The sequence below is a fragment of the Colobus angolensis genome, unplaced genomic scaffold (assembly GCF_000951035.1).
Source record: "Colobus angolensis palliatus isolate OR3802 unplaced genomic scaffold, Cang.pa_1.0 Scaffold214, whole genome shotgun sequence".
NCBI classification, from domain to species: domain Eukaryota; kingdom Metazoa; phylum Chordata; class Mammalia; order Primates; family Cercopithecidae; genus Colobus; species Colobus angolensis.
In genome coordinates, this window is record NW_012115311.1 from 3,064,522 (window position 1) to 3,078,382 (window position 13,861).

A 13,861-nucleotide genomic window follows, 5' to 3' on the forward strand; every position below is an offset into this window, starting at 1 on the left:
ATGAGATTTTATTCAGTTCTATCTGAAAAGGAACTTGGCCTCAGTGTTTTTCTTTTGCTGCCTGTACTTGTAACACATAATCTTTCAATAATTCTAGGAAAGTATTAATACTTGAACAATATTCATTACTATCTTAAAGCCTCAGCTCATGTTAATCAATTCTCATTTCAGTTTTAAAGCCCTTCAAACAATAGATGCTGCCACTAATTTTGGCCAAAATTTTCCTTCCTTAGTGATAGAAACAGCCCTCACCTAAAACACGGGACTCATCCAAGAAACCTGACTTGAGACATTGGGCTAAAGTTTTAAAGATCACCCTTTCATAGACATCAATTCTTTGGTCTTTAGAGATGGCTGTTGTAATCATATTTTGCTCACCAATTACTTTGGGTTTATAAACTGCTGCTTCACAAAAAATTTGTGTCCTCTGCCTGTGATATTGTAGTTTGTGTAGTGCACAAAGATTCAAGACAGAGGATGCACATAAAGACTGAAATAAAAACTTTGATGTGCTGAAGTGTACATGTTTTGGCTGGTAAAAGTCAATTGTTACATTTCCAGGGATTTTTCCAACTAGCTGATGTCACATTGATAACTTGGAATTGATGACGATGGGAGCACTTGCATTAGGAAATCAGCAAAAGCTTATTTTGGACTCTGCTTTCTTCAAAGAGCTGATTGTTAAAATATCCCAGCACAACACTGGCTTGACTTACCACACATGCATTCCCTGTGAAAAGTCCTCTTCCACTTACTAAGTGTGTTAACCGTGTTTCTGATGCTCTGACATCTGGGGCCCTGCTGACCCAGGAGATCCTGCCTCTCTCAGGACTAGCCAATTCCTAGAGACAGTAGATGACTAGCCTGTGTGTATGGCTTTCACATGCAAAACAACCCATCCACAGCCGACACTCTAAGCCATTATTCACATATCCTAATCACCCCAGAACTAGGTACCAAACAGCTAGAGACAGTCCCTATGCCCTAAGGACTGCTGAAATTATTTAAACTAGCCAGTCCTAAGCCTGTTTATCCTGCCTCACGACTCCTGCCTAAGACACCACAATGAAAGGTTTACCCATGCTTTCTTCAGCTCCCTCTGCCTCCTGACCAGTCCTGAGGCTTCTCCATGTACACCCTCCATGGTGCAGTGTGCCTCCTTCTCTTGCGATCTGTGAGTATAACATGCTGTGTTTTTAATGGCGATCTTCTCCTCATCTGCTGGCATTGTCATACTCATATGATAATACAATCTACATTTAAAAACACCAAATTGTGAGCCTGGGGTCTTCATCTCCATGGATGGGGCTACTTTTTTCCAATTATCTACACAGACGAGGCACCTGTTTTAATGTACACACACGTGTCTGTAAAAATAACACAGTATGTGGATCATACCAACAGAAAATCATAATGTTATAAAGAAATCTTCTTTGATTCTGGTCACTGCATTTGGGGTTTTCTTTTATGACACTAGGGAATTACCAGTACCTCCCAGTTTAGTGGTTTCTCTTTAAGCCAAGTGGTGGTAGTGGTGGTGTGGAGGGACATGGGAGTCCTGTCCTCATCAAACACGTTTGAATCATATCAGGCCATAGCTATGGTGTATTCTCACGGAGCCTAGATGTTTCTAACTCACTGTCTTTGGAATGGTATCAACTCTATGGAACACTTGAGGAAATATGCTCACTTCTTTTTTGCATATAGCCCTTTCAAACATTCTTCCCTGATAGCTACCAAGAATGCTTCTGACCTGCCCCAATTTCCTTTAGATTTAATCATGCACTGTTCAATAACTTTCTCCATCACACTTTGCCACTTTGCAGTTAGTCACATTTAAATTACTAGGATGCCATCTGAACATCCTGGAATGCTCTTTGGGCTGTTGGGAGTAAGACTTTCAAAGATGACTGTTAAGGTTTTTAGAGGGAAGTTTACTGGCTTGGTTGAAGGGTAGGGAGGAATCAATAGGGTGTAGTCCCAGATCACCCTGCTCTGTTCCTGATGAGTCTGTTTTCCTAGTCAGGTTTACCTTGACCAAGTCTGGTTTCTGGGTTTTCCCTTAAATTGGGTGCCTCTGGGTGTGGCTTTTTCTGTCACTGTCAATATCCTTAAGGTACTAAATCATGACTCTTGCCTTCTCTGGTTCCCTTCCTCAGACTTCCTGAAGGCTAGGCCCTGTCCCTAGCAGCTTGGACATTTCTTCACCACACCGGTTAATCACCCCAGAACTAGGTACCAGACAACTAGAGACTGTCCCTATGCCCTAGAGACTGCTGAAAGTATTCAAACTAGCCAATCTTAAACCAGTTTACCCTGCCTCATGACTCCTGCCTCAGACATCACAATGAAAGGTCTACCCATGTTTTTTTCTTTCATGGTGAAGATTGGTTGAGCTGCACTTTTCTGTTACTGGTGTCAAACTTGCTCTTACAACATAGATGTTTTTCTCTCCCCAGTCTTGAAAGTTCTGGAAGATCTTTGATATAGCAATTATTTTTCTTCCACTTCACTTCCTTTTTTGTATTTTGTACTTTTCTTGGGATATTCTTCAATGTCTTAAACAAGCTGTCTTTGCATTTCCTTTTGGTATTAAACAATGGTGGCCTCATGTTAAAAATCTGACCTTATAACAAATCAATCGAGAATTAACTTAGGTGACAAGACTACGTTGGCAGTACAGACCAGATTAGTTAATTCATCCTCATCAGTACACTGGGCAGGATTTCCTAACTATAGCAAGGTCTAGTCACACTGCTGGGACAAATAATTAGTCCAAATATGTTGTTTTCTTAAAATACGCATTGCCCCTGGTGAGCCTCTGGCTACACTCTTTATAACTAGTGGGCAGGCGCCAGGACCCTGAAGGTGGATTCTACTGGGAAGAGGCAAAGTTTTACCATCAGTAGGAGTGGCAGTGGGAGCACAGGTACCAGTCCAGAAAACTAAGTTCAAGGCTCCAGAACCAGAATGAAAATAACTGACATTCATTGCAGACTACGGGAATCTGTGATTTTAGCATAAGAAATTAAGTTATAGAATGCACCAGAATAACTTGGCCATTTGAACATTTATAGTCATATGGGATTTATTTATATTAAACACGATATATTTTGAAGGAAAGCAAGTGTAGTTATGAAACACAAGTGGCAGCAAGACTTATTGTTGACATGAATTTATGACTGAACAGCTCCAAATTGTTTGCAAAATTAGATTCCCAGGAATAAACGTCAATGTCCACCAATATGTAGTAACTTAGTAAATATATGATAAAACTAGACCCTGAGGGTTTTTGAAAAATTCTCATGGGAAAATAAGAAAGGCTATTAAGTTCTGCAAATAATTCCATTACACATAGGTATGTCACTCAGAGGCTAGATAAACATAAATTTACTTAGTGTTATGCAGGGCACTTGGGAAGGAAACAGGCATGTAATACAATTATAAAACACAAAGCTCCTTGTCCAGGATAGAGTTTTCTTTTGTAGACAAACGGGCTTTAAAAATATCTTGACCAGCCGGGTGTGGTGGCTCATGCCACTGTAATTCCAGCACTTTGGGAGGTGGAGGCGGGCGGATCACCTGAGGTTGGGAATTCAAGATCAGCCTGACCAACATGGAGAAACCCCGTCTCTACTAAAAATATAAAAATTAGCCAGGCATGGTAGCGGGCACCTGTAATCCCAGCTACTCAGGAGATTGAGGCAGGAGAATTATTTGAACCCGGGAGGCAGAGGTTGCGGTGAACCGAGATCGTGCCATTGCACTCCAGCCTGGGCAACAAGAGCGAAACTCTGTCTCAAAAAAAAAAAATATATATATATATATATATATATGTATATGTGTATATATATGTATGTGTATATATGTGTGTATATTCATGTATATATGTGTGTGTATATATATATCTTGCCAACAACTTGAATTTGAATTCCTGAAGTCACAGTGAAAGACTGATTTGTACTACTTTTTGTAATGTGCATAAATGTAGCTTTTACAGAAATTATCTTTTCTTCTTACTCAGTAGTTGCCTTTCTCTATTTTAAGTGATTTTTATTGTAATGCTTTAAAAATTTACATTCTTATTTTTCTTCTTTCTGGAGGTGCAATACTGACAACTCTTATCTGAGAGGATGATCCAAACATTGGGAAAAATAAATATCCATAGTAGAAATTCACTTAAACTGTGACAATCATGTAATCAGTGTAGGCAACATTTGGCATAGTAAAAGAACATTGTGCATTTAATAATTATAATTTTAAAAACTTCAATGCTGTTAACATTTTAACAATTTATTTCAGTTATTTAGTTCATTTTAAGGTATTCAATCATCCAAAAGAACTGCATACATGTGATCTTTGACTTTTTATTCTTAATTAAACCATCAAAGTAACTTTTTTTACATCTTAAATGTCAACGTTAAACCTCCACTGAGAGAAAAATCAAGGCACAGATTGTCATCATTTTATTTAGTATGATGCTTTTGATCTTTTGCAGGAAGTTCTTTTCTCTTTCATCTGAAAGCCTTAAAATTTTACACAGAAGGGATACTGCACAAATGCTGTGTGGACTTACCAGCTTTCTGATGAATGAGGATGTTAATTACATGTTGAAAGTGGTAATGGTTTTGAAATAAAAAAGGGAGCATTATTGGAAGAACGAAAAATACATCTCAGAGAAAGAAACCTATAGTTCAACAAATAGAAAGAAAGAAAGAAAGAAAGAAAGAAAGAAAGAAAGAAAGAAAGAAAGAGAGAAAGAGAAAGAATAAATTTATTTAGTGTTATGCTAAAGTAAATGTCATGGCTGGACCAGCTTTGTTGTTGTCAATTGGTCTTTAGCAAAACAAAATATTGAAAAAACACAAAGCAAACAAATACCAGGGGAAAGAAATTAAATGTGCTTGAAAGACAGGGAAGAAAGATACTGAGCATCTAAGGAACTATTACTGCTGTTTAAAAGTTTGCAAATTTAATGTTCTGATTTTTCTCCTAATAAAATAAAGAGAGACATTAGTATATTTTATCAACATTAGTTCAAGAGAGAGTCAGTTTTCTTTCCTTACAAAAAATATCATGTCCTTCTATTTTAAAATGTTTTATCAAAATCAAAATAGTTACCAAAATCTCAAAGCGTTTTATTTCTTGGTATCAAAATATATGGAAAAGGGGAGAAATCTACATTAAGGGATAATTTGAACCTATATATAATGTTTCCTTAAAAATTAAATGTGATTACCATGCAATACTGCAATCAATTCTAGGAAAATACCTCCAGTAAATATATTAACCTCGGAACTAATATTAAAGAAGCTCCCATGTTTTCACAAATGAGCTTTCTGCTGATCTTTTTGTAAAACTTCATAGAAACTATTTCAGTTAAAATTATGCCTTTAGTGTTATCTCTTTCCTAGAAATGAGAGGTTTGGTTATTTTATATCTGTGTGTGTGCATGTGTGGCTGGGATAGCACTGGTATTTACAGTTTCCTGCTAAATTACATATTTCTGAACCTTGGTAAATTGAACGGGTTGAACATGTGGGTCCCATTTATTTGCCATATGCTTAGTGAAGACACTTGTTTTCATCTTTTCATTACTGCTGTCATGTCTAGAAACATGAGTTTCAAAGAATGGCAATGTGCTTGTTTTCTGATTAATACAATTATGAAAATTTCAAATTTGTAAAACATTTACATTTTTAAACATATTATTTTCTTTACTTACTAAAGGACCGAATTGGATTCCAAGTCAACACTAAATAAGTATTTTCAAAAAGCAGAAATAAAACATCCAACTTTTAAAATCTAAATGTCATTATATTTAGCTCTATTATCGGTACTTTAAATAATTTTTAACCTGGGAATATTTTAACTCTCAGCATTGAGATGTATAAGGAAAAGCTCTCTGTGATATTTATACAGGTCCATTTACATTTTTAATGTTGACTTTGGAGTTGGCACACTGGAAAAGAATTAGAGGTAAGATGACTTGATAAAGACGCTTTTTTGCTGCTTACAGAACTAAATCCCTTCATATGGAGCCTAGCATTGGTCTTTCTTATCATAAATGCTATGTAGTGGCTTGGCAGCAGGCTGCTAGCTGACCTTCATGCATCTTGTTCAAACATTGTGGATTCTTCTGAGAGGGTGGACTTCAGAAGGTGCTAATGCTGCTAACGAGCTGGAAGAAGAGTTTATGTGCTATCTGTTATTCTTGGAATAAAGTGGGCCTATCTTTTACTAAGAGGAAAAGAATATGCAGTGCCACCCACAGCTCTCTAAGGCACTCCATCAGTGAGGCTTTGCGAAGGTCAATTTTATTAAGTTACTGGTTTGAATCATTTTGTATAAATCTGTCATCAGAATGATCCATAACATGTAGGGCTCTTTTAGATAAACAAGAGTGGAGTCTGCTGTTGCTATTCTAGAAAGATTTTTAAATTGTGGTTCACGGATATGACTGTTTTGTTTTTGGTTCAGGAGAGAATCTAATGCAAATCCTGCCACTTTAGTCCAAATGAAGAGCTGCTTTCAGTTATAGCCTTCCCAAGGACAGGAGGTGGAGCTTGGTTTCTATGCATTCTCTCTGAATAGCCAATCCTAGGTGAGCACCAGTAAATGTTAACTAAGGGCAAAAATGGGAATAAATAAGATCATCATTAAAATACATATTTCAGTGCTTCATGATTCATATGCTTAGGAGAGCCACTAGTATAATATTTACTTTTGGTTTTATTTTTACTATATAGTATCAACAAGACCTTGATTGGAGTCAGAAGCCACTGAGTATCTAAGGAGCTATTATTGCTATATCCTGTTCTCTGTGGGAAGTTATTTTATGTGTTTGTTCTGATAGTACCAGAAAAGTTCTCTAAAAGCGAAATGCTAAATATAAGGTCTATTTTATTTAACAAAAAATTTACCATATTCTTCCCACTAAAAAGAGTTTCAAAAAATAATTAATGTATATTAAATTACATATTTAGTAAATAGATATTAAGAAAAATAATGCAAAATCCCAAGTACTTTATATTTTAAAAAGCAGTATCTGTCTATTTCCCACAGACTCTCTCTTTTCAAGGGAATAAAGGGAAGGAAAAAGGGAGAGAGGAGAGTAAGAGAATAGAGGACAGAGAAGGATAAATATTTGGTAGGATAGGATAGAAATGTTCTGTATTTTATAAGCTCTCCAATTTATATACAGTAGCCTCATTAGAATATGCATTGTAGAGTGAAATTTGGTATAAAACCAGCCTGACCCAAAGGCTCAAAACAGACATCTTACAGTAACGCTTCACCGATTGCTATATTCACTGACAGACTCCAAACTTGCACGAAAGGCTCGGAAGCTGTTAACTACTAAAATATCAGCAAGTCGATTGAGTATACTTGCTCTAACAGTCTACATCAATTGAACCCAATGGTTTAAGTAGTGAAAAGTCCACACACTATTTGAAGTTCCCTAATTCACATTCATTCCCATAAAAATTACGAGGTAACCAAAGAAGTAGCTAAGCATCTGCCAGAAGGTAAAGCAAAGGAAAGGGGAATGATTAAGAAATTACCACTATTTATCTTGCTAAATAAACTCCTGGGCTACACAGAACTTTCTGTTTGTAAAAGCCGTTAGTGGGACTTTTGAGATGTAGGTGGTATTTTTGTAAATTCTCCAATGAAAGGATACTACAGTCTATTTTTGAAAGACTGAACATGAAGTGCACAGCTGCCTAAAAGAAAGGCAACTACTGGACACATTACCTCTCTCTCAGTATCAGTGTTGCTTCCTTATCTTTATCAAGAAATGGTTGATACTACAGACACCAAATTAAGATGTGCACATCTGATCTGAGAAGTTTGCCTTTTAAAAATCTGCAGTGACAGGCCGGGCGCGGTGGCTCAAGCCTGTAATCCCAGCACTTTGGGAGGCCGAGACGGGTGGATCACGAGGTCAGGTGATCGAGACCATCCTGGCTAACACCGTGAAACCCCGTCTCTACTAAAAAATACAAAAAACTAGCCGGGCGAGCTGGCGGGCACCTGTAGTCCCAGCTACTCGGGAGGCTGAGGCAGGAGAATGGCGTAAACCCGGGAGGCGGAGCTTGCAGTGAGCTGAGATCCGGCCACTGCACTCCAGCCTGGGCGATAGAGCGAGACTCCGTCTCAAAAAAAAAAAAAAAAAAAATCTGCAGCGACCAAGATGTCCAATGTGGCCAGCTTATGGCTAGAAGTGAAAGGGGATTCTAACCAACAATTGAAGCATAATCTGTAGGCATTATTCTTTTTTCCTGACCTTACTTTTCTTTGAAACATGTTTACTAGCTTTCGGAAAGCTGAAGTTTTCCCTTTCTAAGCAAAATGTCTGCGATTTGGTAACAAACACATTGATGCAGAAAGGCAGTGAGAGGCTTGCCAAGGAAGCTCACTTAAGTTCCTTGGCTTTGTGAGGTGAATGGTAAGCACTGTTACAATGATATTTTTAAACATTCAGAGGGACTACATTGTACCAGTTCACTGAACTGGGGATGCCAGAGTGATGTCTTCTTGAATCAAAGAAAAATATGATCAATGATTCTGGCAACCTCCAAGACTATTTCTGGAATGATAGTTGCAAAGAGTCCCATCATTTGGACCAGACGCTGAATAGAAAGTTAATAAAATGTCCTATAGTCAATTTAAGTTCTAAATGTTATTGTGTGATTATGCTACTCTGAGGGATAACCTCATCTGTCATCTGTCAAAATGTTCTTTTATTCTCTAAAGTATGTATAAGAGGCACTCTGATTATACACATTATATTAATCCATACCACTTTCTCCCTTCAACATTTGTAATAATGTTTTGCATTATCATTTATGGGTTCAATACTGCAAACATCTAGGCTCAGTTCTTAGAGAACATTGTCTTGTAGTGACTCTAACACTATGGCATTTATTCATCACCAAAATGTCACCAACCTTCTAATTTCCCACAAATGTTGAGCACCAATAAGGTATATTACCATACAAGAGCTCTACCGTTACTCACTATATGCCCAAACAGAGCAGTATCTCTTAAAAATCTCTTCCAGAATTAACATATTCTTTGGTTTAATTTAAAATTAAATACGCAAACAAAACAAGCAGAGTCTGATGAGAATGAGAAGCAATTCAAATTCAAGTGAGTGAACTTCCTTCCCTCGATCTTTCCTTCTACTGTCTCCCAAGTAGTGGATCAGTTGATTTGTGGGTTGAGCCACCCCTGGTCACAATGCTACACTGTCTTCACCTATTTGAAAACTTATCATAATAAACAGTGTGTTCACCAGTTTTCCAGACTAGCAAGGAAAACCTTTCTAGTAATAATCTGTTATACAATGAATAAACAATGTGATAATTGCACCTTCAACATTCACACTGAAATAGCAACAATAGACTCCTCTTATACTTGTAAGAGAGTCTGTTAGCACCTTTTAATACATTTATCTCCACTGCATAGAGAATATGTCTAAAATGAGGAGTACATTCCTCACCATCTATCCATGGCTCTGTGTACATGTGAGTACATCGTTGCTGCCTTTTGGGCGAGAGGAAAGATGTCTTAATTTGTCCTTTGATGCATAAAAGAGTATGGAGAACTCAAATCAAAGTACATTAGTACAGTCATATTCTCTGAGCAGCTTCATCACAGACATCCTCCATCCTCTATGGTTTACCAGAAGTATTTAGGGTTCCATTATGATCTTTTCTGACACACTTAAGGAAAAGGTGAGTTCTACCTGTGGTCATCAAACTTCTGAGCTGTCACTGTGATGGCTGTGTGGAGGTACCATGGGCTCGCTGCTGCTGGAGCCCTTCGGGGCCTCCTTCCCCCTGAAACTTTCCTTGCCCCTGCACATCAGCACTGCAATCACAGTGAGGCAGATGGTGAGTAACCCTACCATGGTGCCGCCCACCACAGTGACCAGGCTGACTGCAGAGCTGGGGCTGTCAAGCTCCTGGGGGAGGATGCCATCCGGAGGTACTCTCCCCTGGGGGATCTGCCTCTTGGTGCGGTCCAGGGCAATGTGCTGGATGTTTGTTCCCCGATTGTTTTCAGCACCAATCTCCCACGCCAGCGAGGGTGTGCTCCTGATCTCTCTCTTCTTCCGGCTGTTGGTGGTGGCTTGGGGCTTTCCTTGACTCACCAGAGAATGGTACTCCACGCTTCTTTTGCCAATGCCTCGATTGGCATTGTCTTTTGATCTCACTGTATAGATCGTATGTATATACCATTCTCGGCCCAGAGCGACCTAGAAAGCACAACTCTATTTGTTAGGAGATACTAGATACCATATCAACCTAATTCACCATTCTTTGCTAGAGAAATTAATGGCAGAGATATTAATAAATGATGATTTATTTTAGTCTGCAGAATTAACTTACTTAATATTTTTGAATGAGTACTAGGTGCAAGGCTCTGTGCAAAGCACTGTATGATACATTCCATGCAACTCTTAAGGGAGTGAATATTTGGTACTTGTTGTCATAGAATGGGAGAGTTCTAAAGACCTATTAATAGGTTATAGAGTCTAGTTTATTCATTAAAAAAATGAACAAATAAGAATATACAGCAGCTAACTGAGTTGCCCAATGTTACTCAACTAGTTAGTGGCAGAGGCAGGACTATAGCTCAAATCTTCTGAACCTCAGGACTCCTTTCACCATGTCTGGCTGCTTATTGCATAAAAGACCACAGAGGAATAAAAAAATCAATTTTCAAGCTTTTCTGGGGCTTTGGAAAAGGAGGAATACTCTGATGAGTCTTTGAAGCATGAAGGATTTAGAGAGGTCAGATGCTTTGAGATTTAATGGCAAGAATAAAAATAAAACATATCATACTTCAACTTCTTGTTTGAAAAGATTCAGAATAATAAACACGCTTTCTTAAGATTCCTTCCTTAGGTTGAATGAAAATAACACATTTCTCCAGGCCGTCCTGTCGGGTTAATTTTCAGTAAATATCCTAAAGGGTGCACTTGCTCTGACAGAGATTTACAGTGTAAGCACATCTTGAAATTTGTGGCATTTGCCTGCTCAGTGTTGTGGTGGCTGCCTGCGTCCCCATCCACCTTTGACCCCTGAGTCAGGAGTTTGTGTCTTGGTTTCTGAAATCTTTGGGAGTGGAGCTGTGCACAATTGCTTTCCTGAGTTCAGCAGTTCACACAAGATGACTCTAATTAAGATGTGCGTGAAAAGTCAGCAGGAAGGACGTTTTGAATAAGAAAAGCAGATTACTCAACTGTCAGACACGGATTTACATTCTGGGCTAAATAAGACTCTTCATTACACGTAGTCTGAAAATAATATTAATACATGAATAAAAGTGATAAAAGCTATGAAGGCCAGGTATATTGCTAACAAAAAAAATAAAAGCTGGGTTTATGGAGTACTCACCATATGCCCAGTAAGGGGCTATGTGGTTTCTATGCCATATCTTGTTCAGTGTTCCCATTAACTGTATGCAATATTACTATTACTGCTATTTACATATGAGACATCTGAGGCATATAAATGTTCCGTAACTTGCATGTGGGTACATAGCTATTACAAATGAGCTTCCTTTTGGCCTACCTGAAAGAGTGGTGTTGAGTCAACTTTAAATCCATCAGATCCAGGTTGATTCACTAAGAGAATGGCTTCAGGGTCATCCACTGCTAGTTTGGCATTAAATAGGACATTTCCAAAACTGGTCGCTTGTGTCTCTGGCTGAGCTTTGTCCTTTAAGCAGTAAGGAAAGTGGTGATTGCTGTAGATAATGCCAGCTTTTGCCAGGACAGCATGTTTCCCTATTTGTTTTGTGCAAGTACAAATTACTATAAAATGTCACCATTTGGTTTACGAAAAATGATCATTTTGTTTGTTTTTCTATTTTTTTTTAAGAGATGGGAACCTTCTCTGTCCCCCAGGCCAGAGTGCAGTAGCATGATCATAGATTGAACTTCCTGACTTAAGCAAGCTTCCCACCTCAGCCTCCCAAGTAACTGGGACTCCAGGCATGTGCCACGATGCCCGGCTAATTTTAAAAATTTTTTGTAGAGATGGCGTCTCACTATGTTGTCCAGGCTGGTCTTGAAATCCTGGCTTCAAGTGATCCTTCCATCTTGGCCTCCCAAAGTGCTGGGACTGTAGTATGGCTGCTGTGTCCAGCCTGGTTTTTAAATGTAAGACAAGGAGGCTGAACTTTGAAAAATCTGTCTAGCTCATTGTTTGGGTCAAAGCACTTACCACAATTTTAAATCTATATAAGAGTGAAGGAGAGTCGGCTAAGCAGCCATATTCTGCATTAGTTGGACTATACTTGGGAACATAGCCATCAGCTCCAGTGCATAGAAACACCTTCTCAATGCTGCAGTAAAACGAGTCACCCAGGTTCTGGACAGGATCCACCATGACACGACCGTAAATGACATCACCTGAATGAGAGATGTGGACATGTGATTTCTGTGATGTGATAAGGAATATCAACGTGACACTGTAAACGGGTTATGACAATGAGGACACAGAGATTATTTCCTTGCCACTCTCATCTACCATCAAATGTTGAAGGCCTGTTCATATGAGCTTCAAGATCTGGTGCATTCCCAGGCCTCAGGTAAGACCACTTTGCAGACTAACCACAAGCGACTAAAGATTTATTGAGTCTCAGATGCTCAGCCACAGGTGGGAATAATTTCAAAGGTCTGGCCTACAATTTGACATTAATAATACCCCATTGTGGTTCAAGTCCAGTTTACAAAAATAAGTTGATAAGATATATACTGATACAATATGGAATAACACTAAGAAAGAAAGTATCAATAAAAAGTCTACTTAACTTTGTTTCTGAAAGAGGGTTTAATGAAAACCCCTGGTGTTCAATTATTTATTTCATAACTATTATGGAACCCCTACCAGGCGTGCCAGGTGTTTTTGCTATGTATGTGTGCTAGGCATTGAATAGACATCATTGAGCAAGGCAAGCACGACCTACACTTAAGAGGCATTTACAATCTCATGTAGCTGCAGCATTTAAGTTTATGCAAGTTGAAAAAAACATTCCAGAAAATCATCTAGACTTGTTCCAAAAGTCACTTAGGTAAGACAGCTAGAGATTAGCTTCCTCAGAATAAAAAGATATCCAGTAACATATACCCAATTGCAATGACTTCCCACACCAGCCAGCGTGAGTAAAGACTCAGTTACATTCTCAAAACCATTAAAGAAGCTACAATTTCCCCCCTCAAACACAATCCCCAAAAAGCAAAGCGCAAAAGATATACATGACAAATAGAGTATCCCTCTCATTTGTAAAGTGATACCTTCTGCAAAAGCAACATCACTCTCTTGCCCGAATCCCATGGATCCATCAGACAACCAGAGACTCTTCTTAGAGAGCAGGTACATTTGGGTGTTCAAGCTAAACTCAGCAGCCACTGGATCACTGACCTAAAACCAAAGGCAAAAGTCCTTTTATGCACTGGTGGTTCTGATGGTGCGCAAACATACGGTTCACAGATTACACACATTCACTGTACACTGACTGTAGAACACGAAGCACTGCACTGCAATTTTCACACCCTACCCAGCCACCTTAGAGAGCTGTAACATTGCTTTTGTCCTTGAGAAGGCGAAACTGGTGGGGTCAAGTCATTTTTTGAATGGGACTAAATGGCATTTCTTGAGCTCATTTCCGCTGGTTTATTGGGTATATAAAGGACTTGTAAATATCATTGTCAGTAGAAGGTCAATAGTATAAATTCTTGAAAAGAAGATGCCATCACATTTCTTATAATACATAATGGCAATTAGGTACTTTGAGGTGGTTTGAGCTACAGGATTTCATTCTCTTTAGAGAAGAACAAGAC

The 13,861-nt window shown here is 38.6% G+C and overlaps 1 protein-coding gene across 1 annotated transcript in view; it reads right to left on the minus strand.

The window, feature by feature from the left end:
• Window positions 1-9,145: 9,145 nt before the first annotated feature.
• Window positions 9,146-13,861, minus strand: part of FREM2 (FRAS1 related extracellular matrix protein 2) — a 194,413-nt gene continuing 189,697 nt past the window's right edge. Inside the window, exons 21-24 of the mRNA XM_011942985.1 lie at window positions 13,316-13,442; window positions 12,243-12,430; window positions 11,589-11,735; window positions 9,146-10,267 (exon numbers count right to left, since the gene is read on the minus strand). Of these exons, the coding sequence (XP_011798375.1) occupies window positions 9,764-10,267; window positions 11,589-11,735; window positions 12,243-12,430; window positions 13,316-13,442 (966 nt within the window). The 3' untranslated portion in view covers window positions 9,146-9,763. The remainder of the gene's footprint in view (window positions 10,268-11,588; window positions 11,736-12,242; window positions 12,431-13,315; window positions 13,443-13,861) is intronic.